The sequence below is a fragment of the Eriocheir sinensis genome, chromosome 47 (assembly GCF_024679095.1).
Source record: "Eriocheir sinensis breed Jianghai 21 chromosome 47, ASM2467909v1, whole genome shotgun sequence".
NCBI classification, from domain to species: Eukaryota; Metazoa; Arthropoda; class Malacostraca; order Decapoda; family Varunidae; genus Eriocheir; species Eriocheir sinensis.
This window is the reverse complement of record NC_066555.1, coordinates 5,980,547-6,004,734: the sequence shown is the minus strand read 5'-3', so window position 1 is coordinate 6,004,734 and position 24,188 is coordinate 5,980,547. Positions and strand designations below refer to the sequence as shown.

The 24,188-nt window shown below is 46.1% G+C and overlaps 1 protein-coding gene across 2 annotated transcripts in view; it reads left to right on the top strand.

The window, feature by feature from the left end:
- Window positions 1-18,849, top strand: part of LOC126981302 (serine/threonine-protein phosphatase 6 regulatory ankyrin repeat subunit C-like) — a 120,228-nt gene extending 101,379 nt beyond the window's left edge. The window contains exons 6-32 of one of the 2 annotated variants that reach the window (XM_050832232.1): window positions 1,464-1,569; window positions 2,035-2,205; window positions 3,187-3,311; window positions 3,415-3,508; window positions 3,625-3,836; window positions 4,877-4,999; window positions 5,156-5,293; window positions 5,439-5,525; window positions 5,706-5,882; window positions 5,980-6,132; window positions 6,240-6,440; window positions 6,721-6,927; window positions 7,030-7,174; window positions 7,354-7,562; window positions 7,901-7,981; window positions 8,089-8,205; window positions 8,322-8,528; window positions 8,869-9,000; window positions 12,061-12,225; window positions 12,450-12,580; window positions 12,910-13,059; window positions 13,517-13,708; window positions 14,346-14,605; window positions 14,825-14,949; window positions 15,239-15,464; window positions 15,932-16,084; window positions 17,294-18,849. In XM_050832232.1, the coding sequence (XP_050688189.1) occupies window positions 1,464-1,569; window positions 2,035-2,205; window positions 3,187-3,311; window positions 3,415-3,508; window positions 3,625-3,836; window positions 4,877-4,999; window positions 5,156-5,293; window positions 5,439-5,525; window positions 5,706-5,882; window positions 5,980-6,132; window positions 6,240-6,440; window positions 6,721-6,927; window positions 7,030-7,174; window positions 7,354-7,562; window positions 7,901-7,981; window positions 8,089-8,205; window positions 8,322-8,528; window positions 8,869-9,000; window positions 12,061-12,225; window positions 12,450-12,580; window positions 12,910-13,059; window positions 13,517-13,708; window positions 14,346-14,605; window positions 14,825-14,949; window positions 15,239-15,464; window positions 15,932-16,084; window positions 17,294-17,532 (4,326 nt within the window). In that variant the 3' untranslated portion in view covers window positions 17,533-18,849. Of the gene's footprint in view, window positions 1-1,463; window positions 1,570-2,034; window positions 2,206-3,186; window positions 3,312-3,414; window positions 3,509-3,624; window positions 3,837-4,876; window positions 5,000-5,155; window positions 5,294-5,438; window positions 5,526-5,705; window positions 5,883-5,979; window positions 6,133-6,239; window positions 6,441-6,720; window positions 6,928-7,029; window positions 7,175-7,353; window positions 7,563-7,900; window positions 7,982-8,088; window positions 8,206-8,321; window positions 8,529-8,868; window positions 9,001-12,054; window positions 12,226-12,449; window positions 12,581-12,909; window positions 13,060-13,516; window positions 13,709-14,345; window positions 14,606-14,824; window positions 14,950-15,238; window positions 15,465-15,931; window positions 16,085-17,293 lie in introns of both variants that reach the window. The other variant, XM_050832231.1, reaches the window with a different exon arrangement.
- The last annotated feature ends 5,339 nt before the right edge of the window (window positions 18,850-24,188 follow it).

Here is a 24,188-nt window from a genome sequence, read left to right as displayed (position 1 = left end):
AGTGAACGGGAAAACATCTATGAAAACCGGTTAATCTTCTCAGTGAACGGGAAAACATCTATGAAAACCGGTTAATCTTCTCAGTGAACGGGAAAACATCTATGAAAACCGGTTAATCTTCTCAGTGAACGGGAAAACATCTATGAAAACCGGTTAATCTTCTCAGTGAACGGGAAAACATCTATGAAAACCGGTTAATCTTCTCAGTGAACGGGAAAACATCTATGAAAACCGGTTAATCTTCTCAGTGAACGGGAAAACATCTATGAAAACCGGTTAATCTTCTCTGTGATATTGGGAAACTCGTAGTGAGAGCCCGAGACGTTTAAGAATATGGATCTTAAGTCGGTATTCTCAGACGCCTCCTCCTCTTACATTAACTATTTCCAAAGCTCAAAAAGGAGATCAGTCGGGTCCTCATGAGTGTTTTATTAGGTTCATGGCACAGAAGAAGGGTCAGACTACCACCTGAGGGATAAGAGTATCAATGGAAATACCCCAAACTCCTACGAAAGCCTTGTCAATTAGGTGATCTTGCGCGCCGAAATGTTTAAATATAACCCCTAGCTTGTTCCTCCTTCCCCTTCCCATGCCCACGACGCTACGAGGTTCGGGGAGGAAAATGCGGCCATGGAAGGGGAGGGGAAGGGAAGGAAATGTCCAGCAGCACACAAACGGTCTTCTCTTTATGATATTTCGCTCTCATTAATTCTGATTTTCCTGTCTCGGTTCCTGGAGTTTATCTTCCGCTTTGATCTTGTTTGATTTTGCGGTTTTATTTTGGGGAGATATTCTGGGCGCGTCTGACTTATTACGGCAACTATGGACCCTTTCTGACTGCCGGGCCATTCCCCTTTTCTTTGGCTGGAGTCGGATATCGAGGCTTAACGCACCTAGGGAAGAGATGGAAGAGGCAGTGTTTCCCCGATAAGACGCTCCACAGCACCTCCCTCCCCCATACTCCTCCCTTCCCCTCACGCCCCTTAATTCATGGTCACTGCATCCTTATTCCTTTCCCTCACGCCTCTCCTTCGTGCTTTCATCCAGTATCAGTTCCTCGCTTTTCCCCCTCGTGGCCTGTTTTCCGCCCTTCTCACGCGTTTGTAGAGAGCGGGAGAACACTGAATCAAATGAAAAAAAATAGTAATGCATGCCTTGAATTTTACGTTACCTCTGCTACAGCTAGGTCTTCAGTTCCTCGATATTCGAAGATGTAGGAAAACTTTGAATCAACTGGAGAGAAAATAAATAAGTGTATGCCTTGAAGATTTACAATGCGTCTGCCACTGCTTTGTCTTCAGCTTCGCAATATTTGAAGATGCAGAACATCGAATCAACTGGAGGATAGAAAATTTACGTTGGGTCTTTAGTTTCGTGATATTTGAGGATGCAGGACACACACACACACACACACACACACACACACACACACACACGCAGCTTGACCCCTTCTCTCCCCCAAGGCCGCAGGACAGACGCCGCTCCACATTGCCGCCGAGGAGGGGGACGAGGCCACCGTCAAATTCTTCTACTCTGTCCACGCCAACCCAAACATTACGGACAAGTTTGGTGAGTTTTGTTTTTGTTTTGTTTTTACATCAAAGGATGCGGCTCAAGGGCAACAAAAAGAGTACAAAAAAAAGCCCGCTACTCGTGCTACTCGGGTGAAGTTATAATGAAATACTGTCCTTCAAATTAGAAATCAAGTTGGTCTAAAACTATATAGTCCTTGTTTAAGAGAAAGTGTTGTATAGTTTCAAGTTGGGCTGCGCTACCCCGATGCTTGTTTATCTTGCATAGTAATCGGTGTTGTTTAAGCCTCAGATCGGAATAGGGAATAAATGATAAATGGATGATGCCGTTTCCTGTCACATCAAATTATCACAAAGAAAAACAGTGAGAGCACTACAGCTGCATTATCTGGAGACCGTGTGTCCTCACCCTGCCATCCTCGCCCACTAACAGTCCCCCGCCCCTTACCACTAACGCGCCCCCGCCCCCTTCACCCCTTCCGCCTTCTCCTGCCTTTCCTAGACCGCACGCCCATCCACGTGGCTGCCGAGAACGGGTTCACGCCGGTGGTGGACCTGCTGGCCGAGAAGTTCAAGGCCTCTGTGATGGACCGCACCAAGGACGGGTCCACGCTGGTACACATCGCCTCGCTGCACGGCCACCCCGACACCGTCATGGCCTTCCTCAGGAAAGGTGGGTCAAGGCCGCGTGACGCTCCATTACACTAAGCCAGTGTTATTCACTAATTTTTGCAAGAGAGCCACTTTGGTTAAACACATTGATTTAGAGAGCCGCAGCTACTGCAAGTTAGCGTAACTCAACTAATTAAATTAAGTAGTACTGGGCTGCAAGTGCAATATAGTAAATGAGAAAAATTTGACATGGTAATATTAGCCTACATGTCTTGTTATTAATAGCAACTGATTCGGGGAGACCACCGACGCGCGGCCTAGAGCTAGACGTGTCGCTGATGTTTCCCGTATTAGACACGTATGATTTCGCGCGGCCTAGAACTACGTAGACGTGTCGCTGATCAGTTTTCCCGTAGTAGACACGTATGATTTCTGTACGACTAGGGCAGGGATGTTAGAATGTTATCGCTTACTGTGACTTTGTCTTCCATCTCACCTCATGAAAATATATATCTTTCTTGATAAATTATTAAATTATTTTTCTATGTATTTTTTTTATTAATTAATTTATATATTTTTCGAGAGCCGTGAATTGAGTCATTGCGAGCCGCCAGCGGCTCGCGAGCCGCGCAATGAATACCACTGCACTAAGCCCTCGATTTAACAAACCCTTCTGTAACAAAAAGTGGGTTAATCGAAGCAGATAAACATGCTGAACGTTGTATATAAAGTGCATTGTATTTGACATACCTGTCATTTTATCATTTAATTAAACAATATTTATTGAACAATCAGAGCAACACATTCTATGCGATTAAACAATTATTTACCACTGTAAACAATACACTCTTCATTCTTTTGACGCAGCGGTTTGTATGTATTAGGATCTTCTGATACAACAAACTGTTGGATATAACGACCTGATTGATCTAATTATTTAGTTAAAACGAGTTTACAGCATACTGAACCATTATGGCGGACTGTATCATGTGCACTTAGACCCACACTCAACGTTTCTGCACCCACCTGTCCCTCCCTCCAGGCGTGCCCCTCCACATGCCCAACAAGATGGGCGCGCGGTGCATCCACACAGCGGCGCAGCGTGGCCACGTGGGCGTGGTGAACGCCATCCTGCACAAGGGCGAGCACGTGGACGTCACCACCAATGTAAGGCTTGGCTGTCTGGCGGCGATCTGTTGTAACACCGATGGCTTGCATAAAGACTCACAAACCTCCTGCACTGTAACATGACCATGCTATTCCTCCCCAGGACGGGTTCTCGGCCCTGCACATAGCGGTGAAGTCAGGCAAGCCGGCCATGGTGGAGGCACTGCTGGGCCACGGCGCTAACCTGACCATGCAAGGTGGGTGTGGGTGTTAGCAGAGGAAGGTGTGTGTGTGTGTGTGTGTGTGTGTGTGTGTGTGTGTGTGTGTGTGTGTGTGTGTGCGCGCGCGCGCCATTATGACCTGTGTGCTGCAGGCGGCGCGGCGCGGGAGTCGGCGCTGCACTTGGCCGCGCGTGTCAAGGACGGGGAGAAGTGCGCCGAGATGCTGCTCAAATCCGGTGCCGACGCCAACCTACCCAAGGACGACGGGCAGACGCCGCTCCACCTGGCGGCCCACAACGGCAACCTCAAGACCCTCAAGCTGCTGTTGGAGGACGACAACGCCAAGCCACTGCTGCAGTCCAAGGTGCGGGGTCAGCCGGACTAACTGTTGGGTTTCTACCTATAACCATTCACGAAGAGGGAGGAAATAACTATAACCATTCACGAAGAGGGAGGAAATAACTATAACCATTCACGAAGAGGGAGGAAATAACTATAACCATTCACGAAGAGGGAGGAAATAACTATAACCATTCACGAAGAGGGAGGAAATAACTATAACCATTCACGAAGAGGGAGGAAATAACTATAACCATTCACGAAGAGGGAGGAAAGAAGGGGAAGGATACAAGTTAGGTGCGCTGTGTTTCTCATTCTGATAGGCCTTCACCCACCGCCAACAAAGAACCTGTAAAAAAATTGAAGTGTAACATGAAAAAAGAGCTCGAGAGCCATATGTTTTGTAGTAGTAATCTGACAACTTTACCGAGAGATAGGGAGGAAGGAATGAGCGATCGACGGATAGAGGGCAGCAGAAGGGAGGGAAGGAGGACAGACGGGAATTAAAGGGGCAGGGAGGATGGAAGGAAGGGCAAAAGGGAGACAAGAAGGAAGTTCACTGTCCGCTCTCTCATTCGTGGTTTTCTTTTACGACATTGGTCTCATTCAGGGGTTCAGTTCACACATAGAATGACCGAATCAAAGGTGAAGCCGCGGGGACCGTTTTGCTCTAGACTTGCCATATTTGTTACCCTTTCATTTCATTCGATAATCATAGAGGTTGGCTCCTCATGTGGTATACAGACACGTTGGGCCATATTACTAAACATTTCATCGCCCAAGTTCACCTATTTGTCAAGGCTTTCGTACGAGTTTGGGGTATTTCCACGAGTAGTTTTATGACCCTGGTGGTAGTCTGACCCTTCTTCTGTACCGTGAACCTAAAGAAACACTCATTAGAACCCGATTGATCCCCTCTTTGACCTTAGAAAGAGTTGATATGAGAACCGAGTGTGTCTTATAATACCGACCATAATGTTTTGCTAGTAACAGAGTTGTTGTTTAACTAGGGCAAGACGATTTCCTATTCTGTACCTGTATGTTGTTCCTCCCCGCGCCGGGCAGTCCGGGGAGTCGCCGCTGCACCTGGCCTGCCTGTCCTGCCGCGTGGAGGCCGCCAAGATGCTGCTGGACCACGTCACGCGGAAGAGCGGCAAAGAGGCGGTGGAGAAGCTGGTCAACGCCAAGGTGAGGGGCTGGACTTCATTTGTCGGGTTATTATTCTCAGCCTCTTCGGATTTGTTGTGAAACTATTTACTTGGTGTTTCTTCCTGAATCTCAATTTTTATAACAATGATTATTATTGCGATTCACATTTTCTTAATTCCTCCTGCTTGGCCGCAGAATCACGCGGGAGAGACGGCGCTGCACTACGCCGCGCGCGTCAACAAGCAAAACGCCAACTACAAGGCGGGCGACGACCGGGAGATGGCGAACCTGCTGCTGACCAACGGCGCCCAGCTGATGGTGGCCACCGCCAAGGTGCAGGGACACACACACACACACACACACATACACACAGAGGGGGGTGAGGGTTCTTGGGGGTGTGCTTTATGTCCAAAAGGAAGTTATTGCCGGCGGGGCAGATGCGAAGCTTCACCTTCACCTTGAGTTTGTCTCTCCTCAGACTTCGGAGACGCCCATCCACTACGTGGCCACGTCAGGCAACGAGGCGGTGCTGGACGAGATGCTGAGGTTCACTCCGCCTGACAAGGTTAGTACACTGGATGGTGTAATTTCCACGCCTGTCAGACCTCGGTTGCAATTTAGACCGAGTAGCTTGCGAACAATCCATTTACTAGTTTATCTAATTATGCATTTTGTTTCTTGTGTGCATAAGTTTTTTTAATTTTTTATACAGCTTCCTTCAGCATGCTTCCTTCCCTCTCCTCAGATTCAGAAGCTGGTCAACATGCAGTCGTCACGCGGGTGGTCGCCTCTGCTGAACGCTGCCGATAACGGCCACGAGGGCATCGTGTCCACTCTACTGGACAACCAGGCGAGGGTCGACGTGTTTGACAGCGAGGGCAAGGCCGCGCTCCACCTGGCAGCAGAGCACGGCTACAAGCTGGTAAGCTCTTGAGTGCCTCGAAGGGCGTAGTGTGCTATCGATTATTACATTCTTACGATAATATAATGCCTGTCATGGCCTTTCTTCTCTCCCTCAGGTGTGCAATGCCCTGCTGTTACACAAAGCCTTCATCAACGCACGCACTATGTCGGGCCTGACAGCACTGCACCTGGCCGCCATGAAAGGCTACAACGAGCTTGTGTTCTCGCTCATCACGCAGCACCACTCCCAGAAGGACGCCCTCACTCTGGTGCGTCCCACCCCCTCAGTCTCAGGCTTTGAATCTCACCTGTCAACACTGCAAAATGATCTTCTGTAGGTCGTATAAAAACTGAACGTGTGAATACCCCTGTGCAGAAAAAACAAACGCCACTGCACCTGGCGGCCGAGGCGGGGCAGCTGGAGGTGTGCGACACGCTGCTGCAGCTCGGCGCCGACACCAACGCCACCAACGACGCGGGGCAGAAGGCGGTGCACGTGGCGGCGATGCGCAACAACTCCGAGGTGGTGAAGCTCTTCCTCAAGACCTCCCCGGAGCTGGTCACCACCGCTGACAAGGTAAGGCTGTCGCTGGAGGAAATAGCACAGGGATTTTGCTGCCACCTACACAATATTTTCATTTCAATCATGAAACGAGGACACGCAGCCTCAGAGAAATTAAAGTAATCCGAGTGACGCGACCACACGGTAAACAAGTGCGAATTATTCGTCCTTAGTAGCAACAGGAACCTTGGTAGCGTACCTGATTACCCGCACGCTCCTCCCCCGTTTTAAAATGATTTAGCATATTTCAGTCGACATGACCGCCTTATTTCACTGCCATGTCTGCTGTCACCAGGACGGCAACACGTGTGCGCACATCGCGGCGCAGCAGGGCTCCGTGGACGTCGTGCGGGAGCTGATGCGTCACAACCGCGGCGTGGTCATCAACGGCAAGAACCGCGTCGGGGAGTCATCGCCCCTCCATCTGGCGGCGGAGGGCGGCCACGCCACACTCGTCAAGTTCCTAGTGGAAAACGGGGCATCACCGAAAGCTGAGAATGGCGTAAGTGTTTCTCAAGTTGTGCGACGGTACAGTGACGGATAAACTTTTAAAATAACTTTTTTTTAATCCTATAGTCACATGCCATTTATCATCTCACACCAGATGGGGTTCACGGCGGTACACTTGGCAGCCAGGTACGGCCACAGCCAGGTGCTGGACACACTGAGAGAAGTAACCAGCCTCAGGATCACCAGCAAAAAACTTGGCCTCTACGCCCTCCACGTAGCCGCCCACTACGGCCAGCCAGGTGAGAACACATGACACAAAGTAATATTAGTCTCCTTCCAGGGGAATATATTTGAAGAAGACACTTTTCATGTTAACACTGATGGTAGAGACACTCATCAAGGCTAATTGTAACATTTGAAAAGGTGATTTTTTTAATTTTCTTTGGTGTTATTCACTCCCGTCTGGGCCTCCGTGCAGAGATGGTTCGAGAACTGCTGGCACACATTCCTGCCACCATTAAGTCAGAGCCGCCCATCCTGAGCGGTGGCCGCCCCTTTCTTCCGGACCTGGGCGCGGAGGCAGACCTTACGCCCCTCCACTTGGCGGCTCACGAGGGCAACGAGGGCGTGGTCCGCATCCTCCTCAACATCCCGGGCGTGCAGGCTGACGGCACCTCGCGCCTCAACGTAAGGATGACACACGTTCATGCCACTCCTTGCCCTCTAACAGAGATATTTGTCTTTGCCTTAGAGGTGCTGAGCCTGTGTGCTTGTATTTATCAGCGCCACTTATACCATCTCCCAGTAATATGTCTGCCACTAATGTGTATCATAGTAATTATGTATAAAATAGCGAAATGTTGGGATCCCCTCCAAGAGAAATCTTATTCTCATGAAACAAAAAGAACCATGAAGGTTATACTACTTGTAATGGAATCATGTAGATGATAGATGAGATGTTACAAATTGTTACCTCTGTATTTCTGTGAGTCTCCCAGTACATCAAGGTTCTTCTCTTGCCGCAGAGCTACATCCCGCTGCACCTGGCCTGCATAGGGGGCCACACCTCCGTCGTCGGCCTCCTCCTCTCTAAGTCAGCCAAGCAGGTGAGGCAGCACTAACCCACCATCACTAGGCACCCACAAAGCCTCACCTATATACTTATTAATCGGTGTTCCATGGAGTGTTGCATCATGTGCTGTTTTTGCCACAGGTGTCCAAGGTAGACAAGCGAGGGCGAACTGGCCTCCACCTCGCGGCCATGCGGGGCCACTACCACCTCGTGGCACTGCTGATGGGCCAAGGTGCCGAGCTGGGAGCCAAGGACAGGGTAGGTGAAGGAGGCTAAAGGGAACCCTTTGTAAGTGTGTTTGCACTTTCTACATCGTTCATGCGAGACTCAGGACCTTCCTATAAAATACTCACACAGTTACCCGCCGCCCACAGGATGGCCTGACGCCCCTCCACTACTGCGCTCGGGCTGGACACTTGGAAGTGGTGAAGCTGCTGGTGGAGGCCGGGGCGTCGCCTGGGGACAAATCCGTCGAAGGCAAGACGCCCATCGTGTTGGCCGTGGCGAGCGAGCACGTGGACGTGTACAACTACCTCATTAACAAGAAACATGACTCGTACAAACTTCTCGAAGATAAAAAGGTGAGAAAACAAAGATGTCTACGCTTCAGTCCACCACAACACACATGCTGGCTGCATCGAGCAAAGTCCAGGACTACAGCAAAGAGGCGTTACCATGATATATGTGTTTTGAGTCCTCACGTAATTCACTGATCCTGACTTCCTCACACTACTTCGCTTCACCCTCCAAACATCTCATTGGCTTGCATGCCTACCTTGCTCTTTAGGTAAAGGGGTTCATTTCACAGTATTTAGGGATTCCTTTTTCAGTCCGGCGTTAGCCATACCCTCCAAAGTTATCTGTATTTGCACAACGTATATACTTCCGCTCTTCTTTAGCGTTGCATTCATGTAATTTCAGTTCGTTCATGACCTGACGCTGATGAGCAAGAAGCACAACAACAGCCCCTTGGAGGAGTACATCCTGCTGTCCCCGGCGCCCGTCGACCTGGCCACCAAGCTGGCCCACACGCTCCTCAACCTCTCAGACAAGGTGAGCACTAAGGGACTTCTCACGGCTTGTTCTGTATACATATTCCTGACGGATGGGTCAGACATGGACACTGGCCAAATCTCTTGAATGGAAATTGATTAGTTCCCAAAGAAGGATGAACTGATCACTGCTGGGAATCACTATGATGGATAAGAAAAACTGCTGATGGATAAGAAAATAAACAGACGCAGAACACATCATAAAGGCGACTTCCCATTTTTAGTTCCCACTTGAAAAATCTGGCATTTATTTATGTTAAAGAGCATCTCCCATTTATCAGACGAAGCTGAAATTCTTCACAAATCTTTTTGATAGCTTGTCTGCCTTTAAGTACATCAATTTACCAGTCATCGCATCATTATCTAATTTCAAAATTAAATTAATAAGTACAACTGATGTCACCGATGTAAATTATGAATATGCAGGTCCGTGGACAGGAACACAAGCAACACCACTTGTGTCTGGTGCCGACTCCGAGGCGCCTCCATCAGTGACCACCACTTTCTTTGTTGTTCAAGCAGTTTGTAACACGTTTTTGAGCAATGCTTACTTAAAGGCAGACAAGCTATCAAATATGGTGTGGGACTTTGTCAACTGCGTTTTGAAAATCCAAATAAGCAATGTCTGGAGAATTATGACGCCTTAAGCTGTCAATAGGTTTGACAAGCACAATTTTTTGTTTTGGAATTGATGTTGTGAATCCCTAACTAGGGAATGACATTCTAGGTAATGACACTTTTGTCTAATTATGCTTTCAAGTTGCCTACCAACAACTGAGAAGTGTGTGGGGTGGGGGAGGAGTGTGTGTGTGTGTGTGTGTGTGTTGAGGGAAAGACGTGGGTCAAAGGAGTTACATTTTTTTTAAGTAAAGTATCAATTTAGGAAACATCATCAGGTCCTGCAGTGTCTTGACCAGGTCAGTCTTGCGGCAGGCAGCAGCCCCGATGGTGTTGGCCAGGGAGTGTTAGTAATTGCTGCCTGTAGTAAAATGTAGCAGATATTTAGTTTTCCTAGTTGCTATAAACATAATGGTTGACAATAACAGTGTGCCTCCATTGCCAAATAATCACCTATTGATGTTGACCGCCCGGCCACCACCTGTTGCGCACCGCCTCACCTCTCCTGACCTTGTAATGTAAGTTGCTCATCACCGTAAGTCGTGTGTGATCTGCCCTGGCTTGGGTCGCTGCCTCGGGATTGCTCTTCATTGTCGTGGTGGGACAGTAACCTTGCATGACCTAACCAGAGTGTTGTTGGCACACTCCTCGTGGTAACTAACTCTTCTTGGTTGTTTGGTTCTTTCCTATATTTTCTCTGTGCGTGGTTGGTACTCTAGAAACTAATGATTACTTCTAATTACTTCTATCAAGATAAAATAGTCCCCAGGAGTAGTGAGTGATGTGTTCCTAACTGTCTGTGCTCAGTGTTGTCATTCATGTCTAATGATACACTGATTATAACCTCATCATGTCTAGTGCGTTTATGTGTGGTGTTAGCCATGTTATGATTTGCAATGTATACTGACTCATTATTATTATTTTTAATTACAAAGGAGACGGCTCAAGGGCAACAAAAAGAGTGTAGAAAAAAAAGCCCGCTACTCACCACTCCCACAACAGACAAAAGTATAAAGAGTGGCCAAAAGAGAGGTCAATTTCATTTGGAAAGGTGTCTTGATACACTCTTCTTGAAGGAGGTCAAGTCATAGGTAGAAGGAAACGCAGACGAAGGAAGGTTGTTCCAGTGTTTTCCATTGTAAGGGATGAAAGAGTGAAGATGCTGGTTAACTCTTGCATATGGGGTTTGGACAGTATAGGGATGAGCTAGAGTAGAAAATCGAGTGCAGCGGGGCTGCGGGAGGGGGGGAGGCATGCAGTTAGCAAGTTCAGAAGAGTAGTCAGCGTGAAAATGTCGATAGAAGATAGAAAGAGAGGCAACATGGCGGCAGAATTTAAGGGGTAGAAGACTATCAGTATGAGGAGGAGAGCTGATGAGACGAAGAGCCTTAGACTCCACTCTGTTCAGGAGAGCTGTGTGAGTGGAGCCACCCCCACACGTGAGATGCATACTCCATACGAGGGCGGACAAGTATATGAAGTGATTTCTGAAGTTACCAGAAAAAAGCTGTCCATCGGACACCAGAATAAAGGAGTTATCAGTATCCTAGTTCTGCTAAATTCCGAAAAATCACTTTCACCTCTCTAACTGAAATTCACCTCCTTTTGGATCTTATTCTGAGCTTGGCTGACTTATGTTCTTGCTTTTATGCCCTTGACCTGTTTTCATAGATGCAAAAAAAACTTCTTCAAGATCTTTCCAAGTATTGTTGTAGCTTTAAATTTAAAATGAAGCCTTTTTTTTTTCGTTACAAAATGAAAAAAATGTATATATTTGTATCGATATTATTATTCATGAACATGTAGTAAAGCAAGTGGTAGAGCAGTGTGCTTCAAAGCTTTCATACTGCGGCCCACTTTTACGTTAAGCATATGTACGACCCTCACAGCTGCCCATTGAGCAGCACTGTGACAGTACTCCATGCAGGGTGTGAGCCTCCCGCCGACTGGTATTTAGTTGTCTATATGTGAGGTGGCCACGCGCTGAGGAACCTCTCGCATCCCAAATTACTGAGACGCGACCCTTACCTTGAAGGACACAGTACTAGACACACACACACACACACACACACACACACACACACACACACATACACACACACTGATAAACAAACACCTGAATTTATGTTAGTAAGAAATATGTATGTATGTGCATATATATATATATATATATATATATATATATATATATATATATATATATATATATATATATATATATATATGGTCACAGCATTTTTAATAACTGGTGTGTAAGATGTGTAATAAAAACTCCTTGGTGTGCTACTACTGCTGACTTCATCTGAACACTCGTCTGTTTGTTGTGGTGTCAACACGGTGCACGCGGAGTGACCTGTGTACCTAACACATGAACTTGAAATATTTATTTTGTTTGTGAAGGTCAAAGGCCAATTAGAGTCTTCCCTCAACTCTGCAGGAAAAGGAGAGCAGCAAGGACCTGCTGGAGGCGTCGCGGTACAGCGAGAACCTGGCCACGGAGCTGGTGGCCATCTCCGCTGCCAGTTCCTCGCCGGGGCTCATCCTCAGGGCCGTCGACAACAGGAACGTGGTGCTGCTCGACTCCCTCATCGAGCACGAGCAGAAAGAGGCAAGTCATCGGCCAAAATAATAATACTCATACGTAACGTGCACTCCTCCCTTGCTAAACGAGGCTTTGTCCTCAGGAGACTTTCAAGGGAATTTGTAATTAATCACCCTTAAACGAAGGCTGCTAGATATTCTTTTATGTAAGCTTCTTGAACATTAAACTTAATGCTGATAATTCTGTCTTTCATTTGTCTTTTGGTGTTTAATGTTCGTGTCTGGCGACAGGTGATCGCCCACCCCGCCGTGCAGCGGTACTTGACGGACGTGTGGATGGGCAGCCTGGACTGGCCCGGCTGGAAGGTCATCATCATGTTCCTCGCCTTCCTCTTCCTCCCGCCTGTTTGGATCTTCTTCAGGTAACCCTTCATAGAAAAAGGGTTCACAGTTCACCCCTTTGGCACTGCTGCAGAGCTACTATCAGGCAGCACGGCTCATACATATATTTTTGTTATCACGTTGTTCTTTCAAGAAGTCATTAGGCCTACCTCTCCAGTTCATTCGTTATTTTCTTTTCAGTTACTAAAATAGCGTAAATATTTTATGATACACTTTCTATGAAATTATCCATGTCATTAGTGTACTGTGGGAAGTAAAAGTGATTGTCACTTGTTTCAACCACTTATAAACAGGCATCATTGTACAAACCCTCGTAGTCACCCTCGGCCTTGCCACGCCTCTCCCTCAGCATGCCTCTGGGCCACATGTACAACGAGGTCCCTCTGGTGAAGTTCATCGCCTACCTCGTCTCCCACGTGTACATGCTGGTGCTGATGATCATAACGGTGGTGACGCCACTACGACCCATCTGGGAAAACACAAGCATGATCCCCAACTGGTAATGTTTGTTTGACTCACGTAAATTTTCTGTAAACTATGCCTCTTAGTCCTCATGATTACTAGTGGTATTAAGGAGATTAATACAAGGTAATAGGTAAAATTTGGGGCACTCGCACGTGGCTCCGGTGAGTAAAAATCCATTATCTCAGGACCCAGGGTCAGTGTGACATCCGGATTGCTACCGTTTACCTTTCCCAAGTTTCCCCAGGCACCTAATTATTAGCCAGCCTGAACGGGAGGATGAACAGCTGGTCTGACTGCGCGTCGAATGCCGAGACTGGGATCGAACCCGGGCCTGCGGATTTGTAACTAAGCATGCTAACCACAACACCATTGATATAAATATAACTACTTTCTCTCAATACAGTTCTTCTTTTTCATGTTACCATATTTATACAATTCTTATATCGTACTTCTCATCCCACTAACCCGCAGCGCCTCGCGTACTCTCCCAGGTATGAGTGGATGCTGCTGCTGTGGCTGAGCGGGAACCTCGTGATGGAGCTGACGAACCCCGGAGACATCGCTGGCCTGGGCTGGATCAAGGTGTTCGTGTTGGTCTTCAGTGGCCTGGGCGTCCTCGTGCACCTAGTGGGCTTGTTCTACTTGGGGAACCAAGAGCTGCTATTCGAGATGTTGTACATTAGGTGAGATGCCAAACATGTGGTAAAGTAACTGCACTCATAAAAGCCAGCAAGGAAAAAGATGTATATCCTATTTAACTTTGGGAATCATAAGTAATTAGGACTGCCAGTGTGTTAACATATACAACTAACTACGAAACATGTTTCTTTTAATGAAGCTTTACGTTATATCTTGTAGATTTATAATACAACTTCGAATCTCAATAGTGGAAGTCCGATGATCCGGCATCCAATACTTCGGAAATCCCAATGGTTCAGAATTTTCAGCCGAGGGTTATAGTTTAGCTTTATTTAGGTAAGCCAGAAAAATTGGGGAAAAAATAAAAAAATACCAAAAAATAAACGAAAATAGTGTTCCAAACTGTCACATTCCACACCCACCCCTAAACATAACGACAGATGACCTTATCGTTTGTTACCTTGATAGAAGTGACCCTTTGAGGCAAATAAGAACCGATGGATCCCTAAACATAATGACAGATGACCTTATCGTTCGTTACCTTGATAGAAGTGACCCTTTGAGGCAAATAAGAACCAATGGATCCCTAAACATAGCAACAGATGACCTTATCATTAGTCATTTTGATAGAAGTGACCCTTAGGAGCAAGTAAGGACCGATGGCTTCCTGTTGTCCACCAGAAACAACCTGCTGGCCATCGCACTGCTGCTGGCGTCGGTGCAGCTCCTGGACTTCCTGTCGTTCCATCACCTCTTCGGGCCCTGGGCAGTTATCATCGGCAAGCTGATGGTGGACTTGGGTCGCTTCCTCGTCATTCTCCTCATCTTTGTGTTTGGCTTTTCAATGTACGTGGCTGCCATCTACAACCCACTGCGGCCCATCTACTCGGACGTTAACAACTTGACTGAGGTCTCCGATAGCTCAGGCTACCCCCCTGCAGGTCAGTCCCCTCATCGACATTCTAAGAGTCTCAGGAGTCCCTCTGCATGCTACCAAGCAATAAAAAAGCAAGTCCCAGTGTCTCATAATTCGATATATTTTCCATAATTTCTTGTGATAAGTCGCTGCACACACAGTAATGCACAGCGTGTGAAAACTACATGGACGTCTCTGTCAACTCGCATCTAAGTGTTTGTTTCCCTTGCCCATGACTTTTCAGAGGCGCCGGTGCAGGGCCCTTTTCAGGCGGGCGAGATGTTGTTCTTCTCACTGTTCGGTTTGGTGGAGCCTGACTACATGCCGCCCTTCTACAGCCACCCCGCGTGGAGCCAGACCCTCATGAAGGTTTGTGTGCAAGCAGTGCAAGGTAGCAGGAAAGGGTTGTTATAACAGGAACAAAGTTGCCAGATTGTCGTACTCAGCCGCTTATATTCCCTGACTTCCTACCCCAAAACTGTCTTCTGGGCTCCAATAATTTGTTGTCCCACCAACTGATTATAAAACATTACCCTTGTATTCTTCATATGCGTACATCTTCAGGTTTACTTTCATACCCCCTCTCCTCTGTAAAGTTCCTCGTTCATCCTCTGTTCTGTGTGTTCGTCTTACTTACGGATCTCTTATTCCTGGCCAGATCGTGTTTGGGATCTACCAGATGGTGACGGTGGTGGTGCTCATCAACCTCCTGATTGCTATGATGTCCGACACCTACCAAAGGATCCAGGCCAAGAGTGACACCGAATGGAAGTTCGGCCTGGCCAAGCTGATCCGGAACATGAGTCGCACGTCCGGCACCCCCTCCCCCCTCAACCTCCTCGTCAAGTTCATCGTGTACATCATCGCCATATTCAAGTTCCGATGTAAGTGTAATCTTGTAAAGAGGTTTTCTTCAGGGCCATACTTAAACATTCTGGCTACCAAGCTCACATATTTGACAAGGCTTTCGTAGAAGTTTTGAGCATTTCTAGGGGTAGTTTGATGACACTTGTGGTAATTTGGCCCTTCTTCTGTACCATGAACCTAAAAAGTACCCATTCAAATCCGAGTGATCTCCTTTTTGACCTTTGGAAACAGTTGATGTGAGAGGCGGAAGCGTTTGAGAGTACCGGCCCAAGTCTCCGTCATGATCATTGCTTAATATTCAGCACCGATACATTAACGTTTTGACCACGTTAGTTGAAACTCCGTATGATGTGCCAAGGACGACAGGTTTCATACAGTAGAGCTATTTTTTTCGTTACTACAGTTTTAGCACATTTCTGGACCCGATAAAGAACCGGACCTCACTTCATTAATATGCTAAAGTGAGTCCCTTTCTTTCCTCCAGGTAACCTCTGTTCGGAGAAGGCGATGGACTATATGAGGACTGAAGGACGGACGGAGGACTCACATATGGCAGACCTGAAGACAGAGTTCGGAGGAGGATGGATAAAGAAGCTGAGGTCGCGCAGTAAAGCCAGCATCACGCCGCAAAGTACAGGTCAGTGTTCTGGTGTCTCTTGGGAAGTGAGCATCAACAAGGAAGGGATGAAGGGCCGCTTTCATGACAAAGGTTTGGTAGCGAACGTGATGACTGGTAGATTAGACAGCCCAAATAATAGCAGTCCAATAGAAAGGAGACTGGTAAAAACCCTATAGACTTATGTTTATTTGGAAGGCCCAGTTTAAAAATGTAGTCTTTGACGGCATGCATACAAGATTCTTCAAACAGCAGTGAGGTAAAGCAGGGATTAAGGAGGGCATGCAAAGTTTTAACTGCACTAACTGGAGTAAAAGTTTGTGCCTGACACATGTATTGATTTGCCACTTTCGTTTTTCGGGTTCAGAACGCAATTGTGATTCTCCTGAAGATCAGTCTGATCCTTCACACCCGTGGCACTCCTGCGGCCAGGCTTACTCTGCTGCCACATCCCGACTATATTATTCTCCTGTTTCCTTCACAATTATGATTTGTTTGACTGATGCCTTCTGTACAGCAGAGTAGTCATGGTGCTGCTCACTAAGCGTGTTGCAAGACTCTGGAGACAGCAAAAAGTAGATCGGGACGGAGGCGGTAACCGGCGGAGTAGCTTCTTGTTGGGAAGTTTTTGCTAGGTTGTTATATAGAAAGTGTGTCAAGGCACCAGAATATCCCTAATAATTGTGTGTGACTGGGAAATGGAGTTGTTAGGAAATTAAGTAAATGGAAATAGTCCAACCAAGAGATCTATCATGAGGGAAGACATTTTGAAATACATTAAATATTCTGTTCACAAAGTCCCCACATCTAGGGAAGTAAAGGTAGATGGTAAGAGCTTAATTAATGGCTGAAGTTCCTGTGGAGTAGTGTCACAACAAAAAAGATTTAATGGATCAAGTGGCTTGATCTGGACTCCTCACTGCAGAGAGGTTCTATGGATAACCTTGCCTTCTGCTGCATTTTTTTAATCATGATATTTTTTTTTTCTTTTTAATGTGCAGTTTTGACTTACCACTGTAAATACTGCTTTTTAAAGGGATTATTTTAGGATTGGTGTGGCTCTGCCATGTTCCTTCTGCATATTGAAAGATAATAAATAGTATGTAGTTTCAGTAAGATTTAGTTATTAGGGGTTTGTACTGAAGCATACAAGTTAGGTTGGCGAATAAGACTTGTGCAGGTCAAAGTGAGGCAATTGAGAAGTTAACAAGTTGTTATCCACCCCGACAGAGAATCTGATTCCACTTAGCAGCATGGAGGGGCCGCAAGGTGTTAGAAGGATTGAAAATGTTATCAAGTGGAGTCGCGTTGTCAACCGCTACCGTATAATGCACCGCAAGGAGGTCCAGCCGGGCGAGAACACTGACGGCGACAACGACTTGCCCACCGACTCCATAGAGGACCTGCAGGAGGAGGCGCTGCTCAACGGCACCATTGAGCCCAACTCCACGCAGCCCTCCAACGCATAGGGCACGGGGTGAACGTCTCTCCACAAGCAATGTACCATCTTCCACTTCTGTACGAGAAAATTAGGGGCAATATTTTAATTTAGTGACAATCTGTAGTTTGTTGCATTGTCGTCTTAAATAAGTACCATGTCGGGCCATGGCGAACGGGTCTGCCTGCTAGCAACAATGGGTTTGGGTGGCCTCTACGAGCTGAGACATAATGGCTTACTTTAAGATCACCTGCGACTCAAACTTCATTCCTGCCAAATTTAGACACGACCTTCAAGTCTTTAGATACTTTGTCACCTTGAAGGGCTGTCACTGCACAAACTATTGTAAAATAGTATTATATATACAAAGTTTACAGAACTTCAGGAAGAACAGACGTACTACGCATCTTCTAAGTGTGGTAATTATATTCCATGAAATGAGAGAAACTTATTCTCAGCCAGCACAAACAAGTGTGACATGCCGTTCCATATCGCGTAATCAACTGAAACTTTTCTTTTTGTCTTTTTTAACATTAAGTTTAATCAGTTCGCGGTTGTTTTCCTCAATTATGATAATTGGTCACAAAGTCAGTAACCAAATTATTAGAAGTGTGTTTAGGAAAGCAGCGGAAGTATTTGACTAGCATCGTTGCTATTTTAGTTCCCGTATTTATTAATCAGACAACCGAGACACTGCGAGACTGCTGTGCCACGCTTGACAGGACAACACGCGCGTTGGACACAGGACGAGGTCATTACCACTGCGGGAAAGTGGATGTCATATGCAGTGGTTGGGAGCAGGATATTTTAAACTAAGTAAAACTTGTTTCAAATTTGCCATATTTGCACTTCCTGAAGTACAGCGTCGGTCAGCTGGACAGTGGACACGGCGCACCGTCTGTGGTACACCGGGGCTGTGGCCAGCGATACAGCTTTGCGAACCAAGAGAACTTGTAGGAGGTTAATACTCTGTTATATATAATACACTCGCTTACCCACATACCCATCAACTCATCAAGTCATCTTCCCTGGAGACAAGGAAGGTCCATATCACCACGGAGTAACATGCCATCATCCTTGTATATGAAGTTTCCATATGACAAATATTGTATTATTTAGTATAAAACTACGAATATGATCATAGTTTCAGACAAATCGTTAGTGAAAATAGGAAGTTGAGTCGCATTTGAGTAACACTGTGTGGCTAGGTATCCTGCAGGCCTTGTTGAGATATTCCGATGTAGCAGAGGCGCCCCGCGCGGCGGCCAGGCGTGCTGACGGCTGACGGCTGATGAACTGCGGTGTAGGTCCACTGATTAGGATCACGTCGTATTAGAACTTACGGAAAGTATTTCAAGGATCCGTGCGAGTGTTCACTTCAGAACCTGACATGTAGACCACAGTGGGCGACACAGGTGCAGTTGTCTTGCCGCCAGTCCAGCCGCTGTTGGGAATGAGCCTGATGGCAGTGCAGCCTACCCGCGTGAGGGCAGGGTGAGGAACTTTTTCAAGCTATCACACCGAGCTTGTTTCTGATCGCATCCTCTTCTATCCAAAACTGTTTATAAGAAAGGCAATGTCTATTGTTTCTGTAAGAAAGTGTGCACTGTTATAATTATCAAGATCTAACAAAATGATTGCAAGGTTCATTAAAAAAAAAAACTGCTTCCTTTTCGGGGAGGAATGGAGCAAACCTTACCAGCAAAAGGAAGTTTTTTTTTTGTTAATGGATTAAGCTAACGAGAAAAATAACAATACAATATTTCATTCAGCAAAACAATCACTTAGAACTAATGAGCTTTGTTTTTACATATATTGCGTGAGGCTTTTTTATGTATGTATGTGCGCATATCTTTTTATATATTTATATACACATAAAGCCAAGGATGCATTGGGAACAAGCTGCTTGTGGTGCTGCCGGAGCTGGCCCGGGTTGTACAGGGACACGCAATGGATGGTGCTAGGGGCAAACTGGTATTGTACAGTGTTTATCATAAGTATATTTTTTCCATGATTATGCTCCTCTAAATTGTTTTTCTACAGGGATGTTGTGGGGATTTTCCAAATATTTATACGTATACTTTATAAATGTTAGAGTTACAGAAGTTTAAATTTAGTACAATTTTATATTTTCAATTCGACTGCTTGGAAAGTTGTCAAAACTCAGATGCAAGAGTGTGCCAGGGGGGGCTCCCGTGGTCCCGTGGTAGAGTCTCGGCCTTGCGCTTCGGCGGGTTGCTAGAGCGTCGGTTCGAGACCTATCCTGTACCATGGGGGTGGAAAGGTGCACATGGGCTCTCTCCGACACCCTCAGCCCCGTTGTTGGGCCTCCTCCTTGAAAGAATTGGGCATCTCTCTACCAGCCGTCTGGGGGGTTGCGCGGCATGCACCGCCTTCCTCCATTTGGGTATATCCCCAACAAAAAAACAAAAAAACAAAAAAAAAGTGTGCCAGGGAGGAGGTGACGCCCACACAGCAGAGTTGAGGCCAAAACTATCGAGGGGTAAAGAAAATTAAAAATGGTTTTGTAAACGTGTTCCCACTGTCATGTCTGTTTCTGAGTTGTGCGGCAGCAGCCACACTGAAGCTGTCCCAGCGTGCTGCCGCCAGCCTGGTGCGTGGGCGTGGCCGGGCTCAGTGCAGGGGGTTTTCCATCCTCCTTCAGTGGTGAGCGAGCACACAATGCGAGGTGGATATGTCATACACAAAGTTTCCATTATACCAGAGTTTACCTGAATATAACTTTTATATAGTTTTCTATGTTAGAGGTAATAAATAATACAATACGATGTCCGGTGCGCGGCGCAAGGAGCTGTGCCCTGAGTCGGCGGCCGCTGCGCAGGTCCCGCGGCGGCGGCGGCGGCCCTCACTCAGCTGGGGGAGGAACGGGCGCTGGTCCTGGGCGGTGAGGGGCCCAGACACTACTATTTTTGTACATCCCATCAGTCATCTAACTCCACTTTAGAGTCACCATTATAGTGATAGCATGATTACTACGGCATAGTGTAACGGGGGCACGGGTGACTCTCTCTCTCTCTCTCTCTCTCTCTCTCTCTCTCTCTCTCTCTCTCTCTCTCTCTCTCTCTCTCTCTCTCTCTCTCTCTCTGTGTGTGTGTGTGTGTGTGTGTGTATATATATATATATATATATATATATATATATATATATATATATATATATATATATATATATATATATATATATATATATATATATATATATATATATATATATATATATATATATATATATATATATATATATATATATATATATATATATATATATATATATATATATATATATATATATATATATATATATATATATATATATATATATATATATATATATATATATATATATATATATATATATATATATATATATATATATATATATATATATATATATATATATATATATATATATATATATATATATATATATATATATATATATATATATATATATATATATATATATATATATATATATATATAAGCATCCTCAGTACTCTTCCTGTCTGCAGTCTTCATATCTCCATTTTCCTTTTTTCCTCTGTATTGTCTCCCAGGAATGACAAGTGTTAGAAGCTGCGATGGAGGAACAGTACTGTAAGGCGTTGTGGTGGTTCACGTAGGTTATTGAAATATTATGGATGTTCCATAATTGTCTGGCTTATAAAATTTAATATTTTCAGACATAGCGTAACTGACGTAAACAACGACCTTATTACCGTGTATACCTAATAATTCACTGTGATGGCACGGTACGCGTTAGTGTGATTAGGATCTCATTGCCATGCCAGATCCGGTCTGCAAGTTTCTGAACCGTTCTTTAGCTCGGCATCACAAGACACCATACCAGAGTACTGACGTCATGCCTCTAGAGCGAAACGTTGAGTGGATGATATTTATATGTTGCTAATCTTAAGAACTGTTCAGAAATGTACAGAGGAAGACTGGACAGGTCGAGATGTAGTTATTTTCATCTACTTAGGGAAAGACAGCTGGGCCGCCTCGTCTAACACAACTCGCCTCGCTACAACATTTGTGAATAATCTCAACCGACTTTCTTTTCTTAATTAATAATAAAACGTTTTGACTGCGCCAGTTACGATGCGCCTGAGCCACAAACCCCGATAGAATGGAGCCTTATGATGTGCGTGTGTGCACAGAACCAACCACAGCTGTCAGTCACGCTCATCCATCACAGCTATTACAACTCGGTTCACACATATCCGATTTAGCGTCCCGTTCGGTCCTGATCGATAAAAACGGCATAAAACATGTGGCATCGTGGTCGTGGTCGGCGGTAAACGTAGACGGGCGCGCGGGATCGACATCAAGCGGCGGCATGCGGGAAGCGTGCCGTGCCAGATACCGGCATAGAACGGGACAAGAACGCCGTCAGGTAGGATCAGACGCCGCCAGGCGGGGTAAGCCTCCTTCAGGCGGGATGAAAACGGCATGAAAATTGCGCTCTCCGTGTGGCACCGTTACATCGCCAACAGTCCCCAGCAGGACGCCACTTGCGGCATCGTCGCATCGCAAACGGTCACCGGCAGGACGCCGTTTGCAGCAACGTCGCATCGCCTGCAGTCCCCGTCAGGACTCCGCCAGCCGGCGTTCTGATGGGGTTTCGCCTGTGTCCAGCCGCCGCTTGGCCGTCAAGTGGGACTGTGCGTGCAACATAGCCGGCGGCGGCCTGACGCAGGCAGACCCCTGCTTGACCGTGAGTCGGGGGTCCGGCGCCGTGGGGACACGTTGAAGCCAAAGACAGCAAGAGACGGGGTGTTGTCGGCCACAATTGATCCCCTTCTCAAAAATTTCTAGGTCGGGACCGAACGGGACGCTAAATCGTAAATGTGTGAACCCAGCCTAAGGTTCAATTATTTCATTGTACGAAAAATTCTCTCTCTCTCTCTCTCTCTCTCTCTCTCTCTCTCTCTCTCTCTCTCTCTCTCTCTCTCTCTCTCTCTCTCTCTCTCTCCAGTAAGTGCCTACACGACTGTGCTTACAAATATATTGATCCAATCCCTAAGTGATTTTCCTTTTCCCCAATATTTTGTACCTTTGTGATGAAAAAATATATACTATTTTTAACACATTTAATTAATATAAAGAATATTACGTGAATCTGCCGAAGGACTGTTTGAGAAAATAAATTTAACATGATTCCAAGTGAAACATCGTTTTATTGACACGTGCCTTATTTGCCCCATTTATTTATCCTTTTTTGTCTGTTTATTAATTACAGAAAAGGAGACAGTTCAAGGGCGTGAAATAAAAAAAAAGCCCGCTTGAACGCTGGAACTTATTGCTTAATTTATGCATTTCTTAACCTTTGAACCCCTGGCGTGTCTGTGTGGCCTGTGAGTTCCACCCGCTTAGCCGCAGTGAGGAGAGATGGCGCAACCAAAGACCACGAGACTGACAACTCTTCAGTCATAGTCGAGTGGCGCAGAGCACTTGTCTGCCAGCCACGCCTTCCGCGGCGCCTGTCACTGGGCGGCGGGGTCAGGCAGCAGGGAACTGTCATGTTGCTGCAAAACATTCCATCCATTGCGCTTGGTAGATATTTTGTTTTACCATAGGCCTGCATTCTTTGCTGTGAAAAAGTACATAAGTACTACAACAGCAAAATTATATTTTCTAAATATTCTTACGAGCATTTTCTCTATTATGTACCTATTCCTATTCCTTAATTTAATTAATATTGTTATCTTGTCGACACACACACACACACACACACACACTGGCGAAAGCGAGTCCAACTCGTGATCAGGCCGTGGTGAATCTCACACACACACACACACACAGTACGGCATGGTAGGTGGAGGTTCGAGTCAGGTTCGAGCCCTTCTCAGACCGGGATTTTCCGCTGATAGAACTTTAGGAGTGGTTAATTAATGTCCCACTGGACGAAGGGGATGGGGTGTGTGGTCCGCTTCCCCTGCCAACTGTGGTGTCTCGTGCCCCTCTGAGAGCCTGTGGAGTTACTGTGCCTTGTGAACTGGTGGTTGTATGTGGTTGGAGCTGTTGGGTAAAGCGGTAACCTTGCCGTGTTTCTGTGTGCCTTGTCTGTCTTGCCACCGCATGATGTAGCGGCCTGATGGGTGAGCCTCCCATAACTCCCTCTGCCAAGGGGGAGTTATGGGAGGCTCACCCATCAGGCTAGTCGTGTCACTACATTGGGAGTGTGGCGTGGCGTTGTCTTATGGCTGTTCTGGGTTCACGATCCGTGTGTGGTGGTTTTGGGTTGCGGCACGCCGCTTGCCCGCGCTTGGAGTGTGGTGCGCGGGCCGGTGGTGTAACAGTAACATAACCGATCGTGGCTATTAATTAGTGTTTGTACCCGAAGATAAATTGTGTGTGATAAGTGTTCAGTGAGTTGGAAATAATCGTTGGATATTTAATTGTGATAAGTATACTATAACGAAAATATATCAGACATGAAAACTAAACCTATGGATATTTGTGATACTATGAAAAGGAAATATATTGGTATTAGTACAAACCTAAACACGACTAAGTGACTATGATAATGCCAAGTTTATTAAAAGGACATCAATAGACTATTCATGAAAGCAATTTAAGACTCACTCAACTGTGGAGCGGGGCCTGAAACCTCATCAACGGTAAACAAGATAAGGGAGGGACAGTGGAAGTACCAGTGGAACGC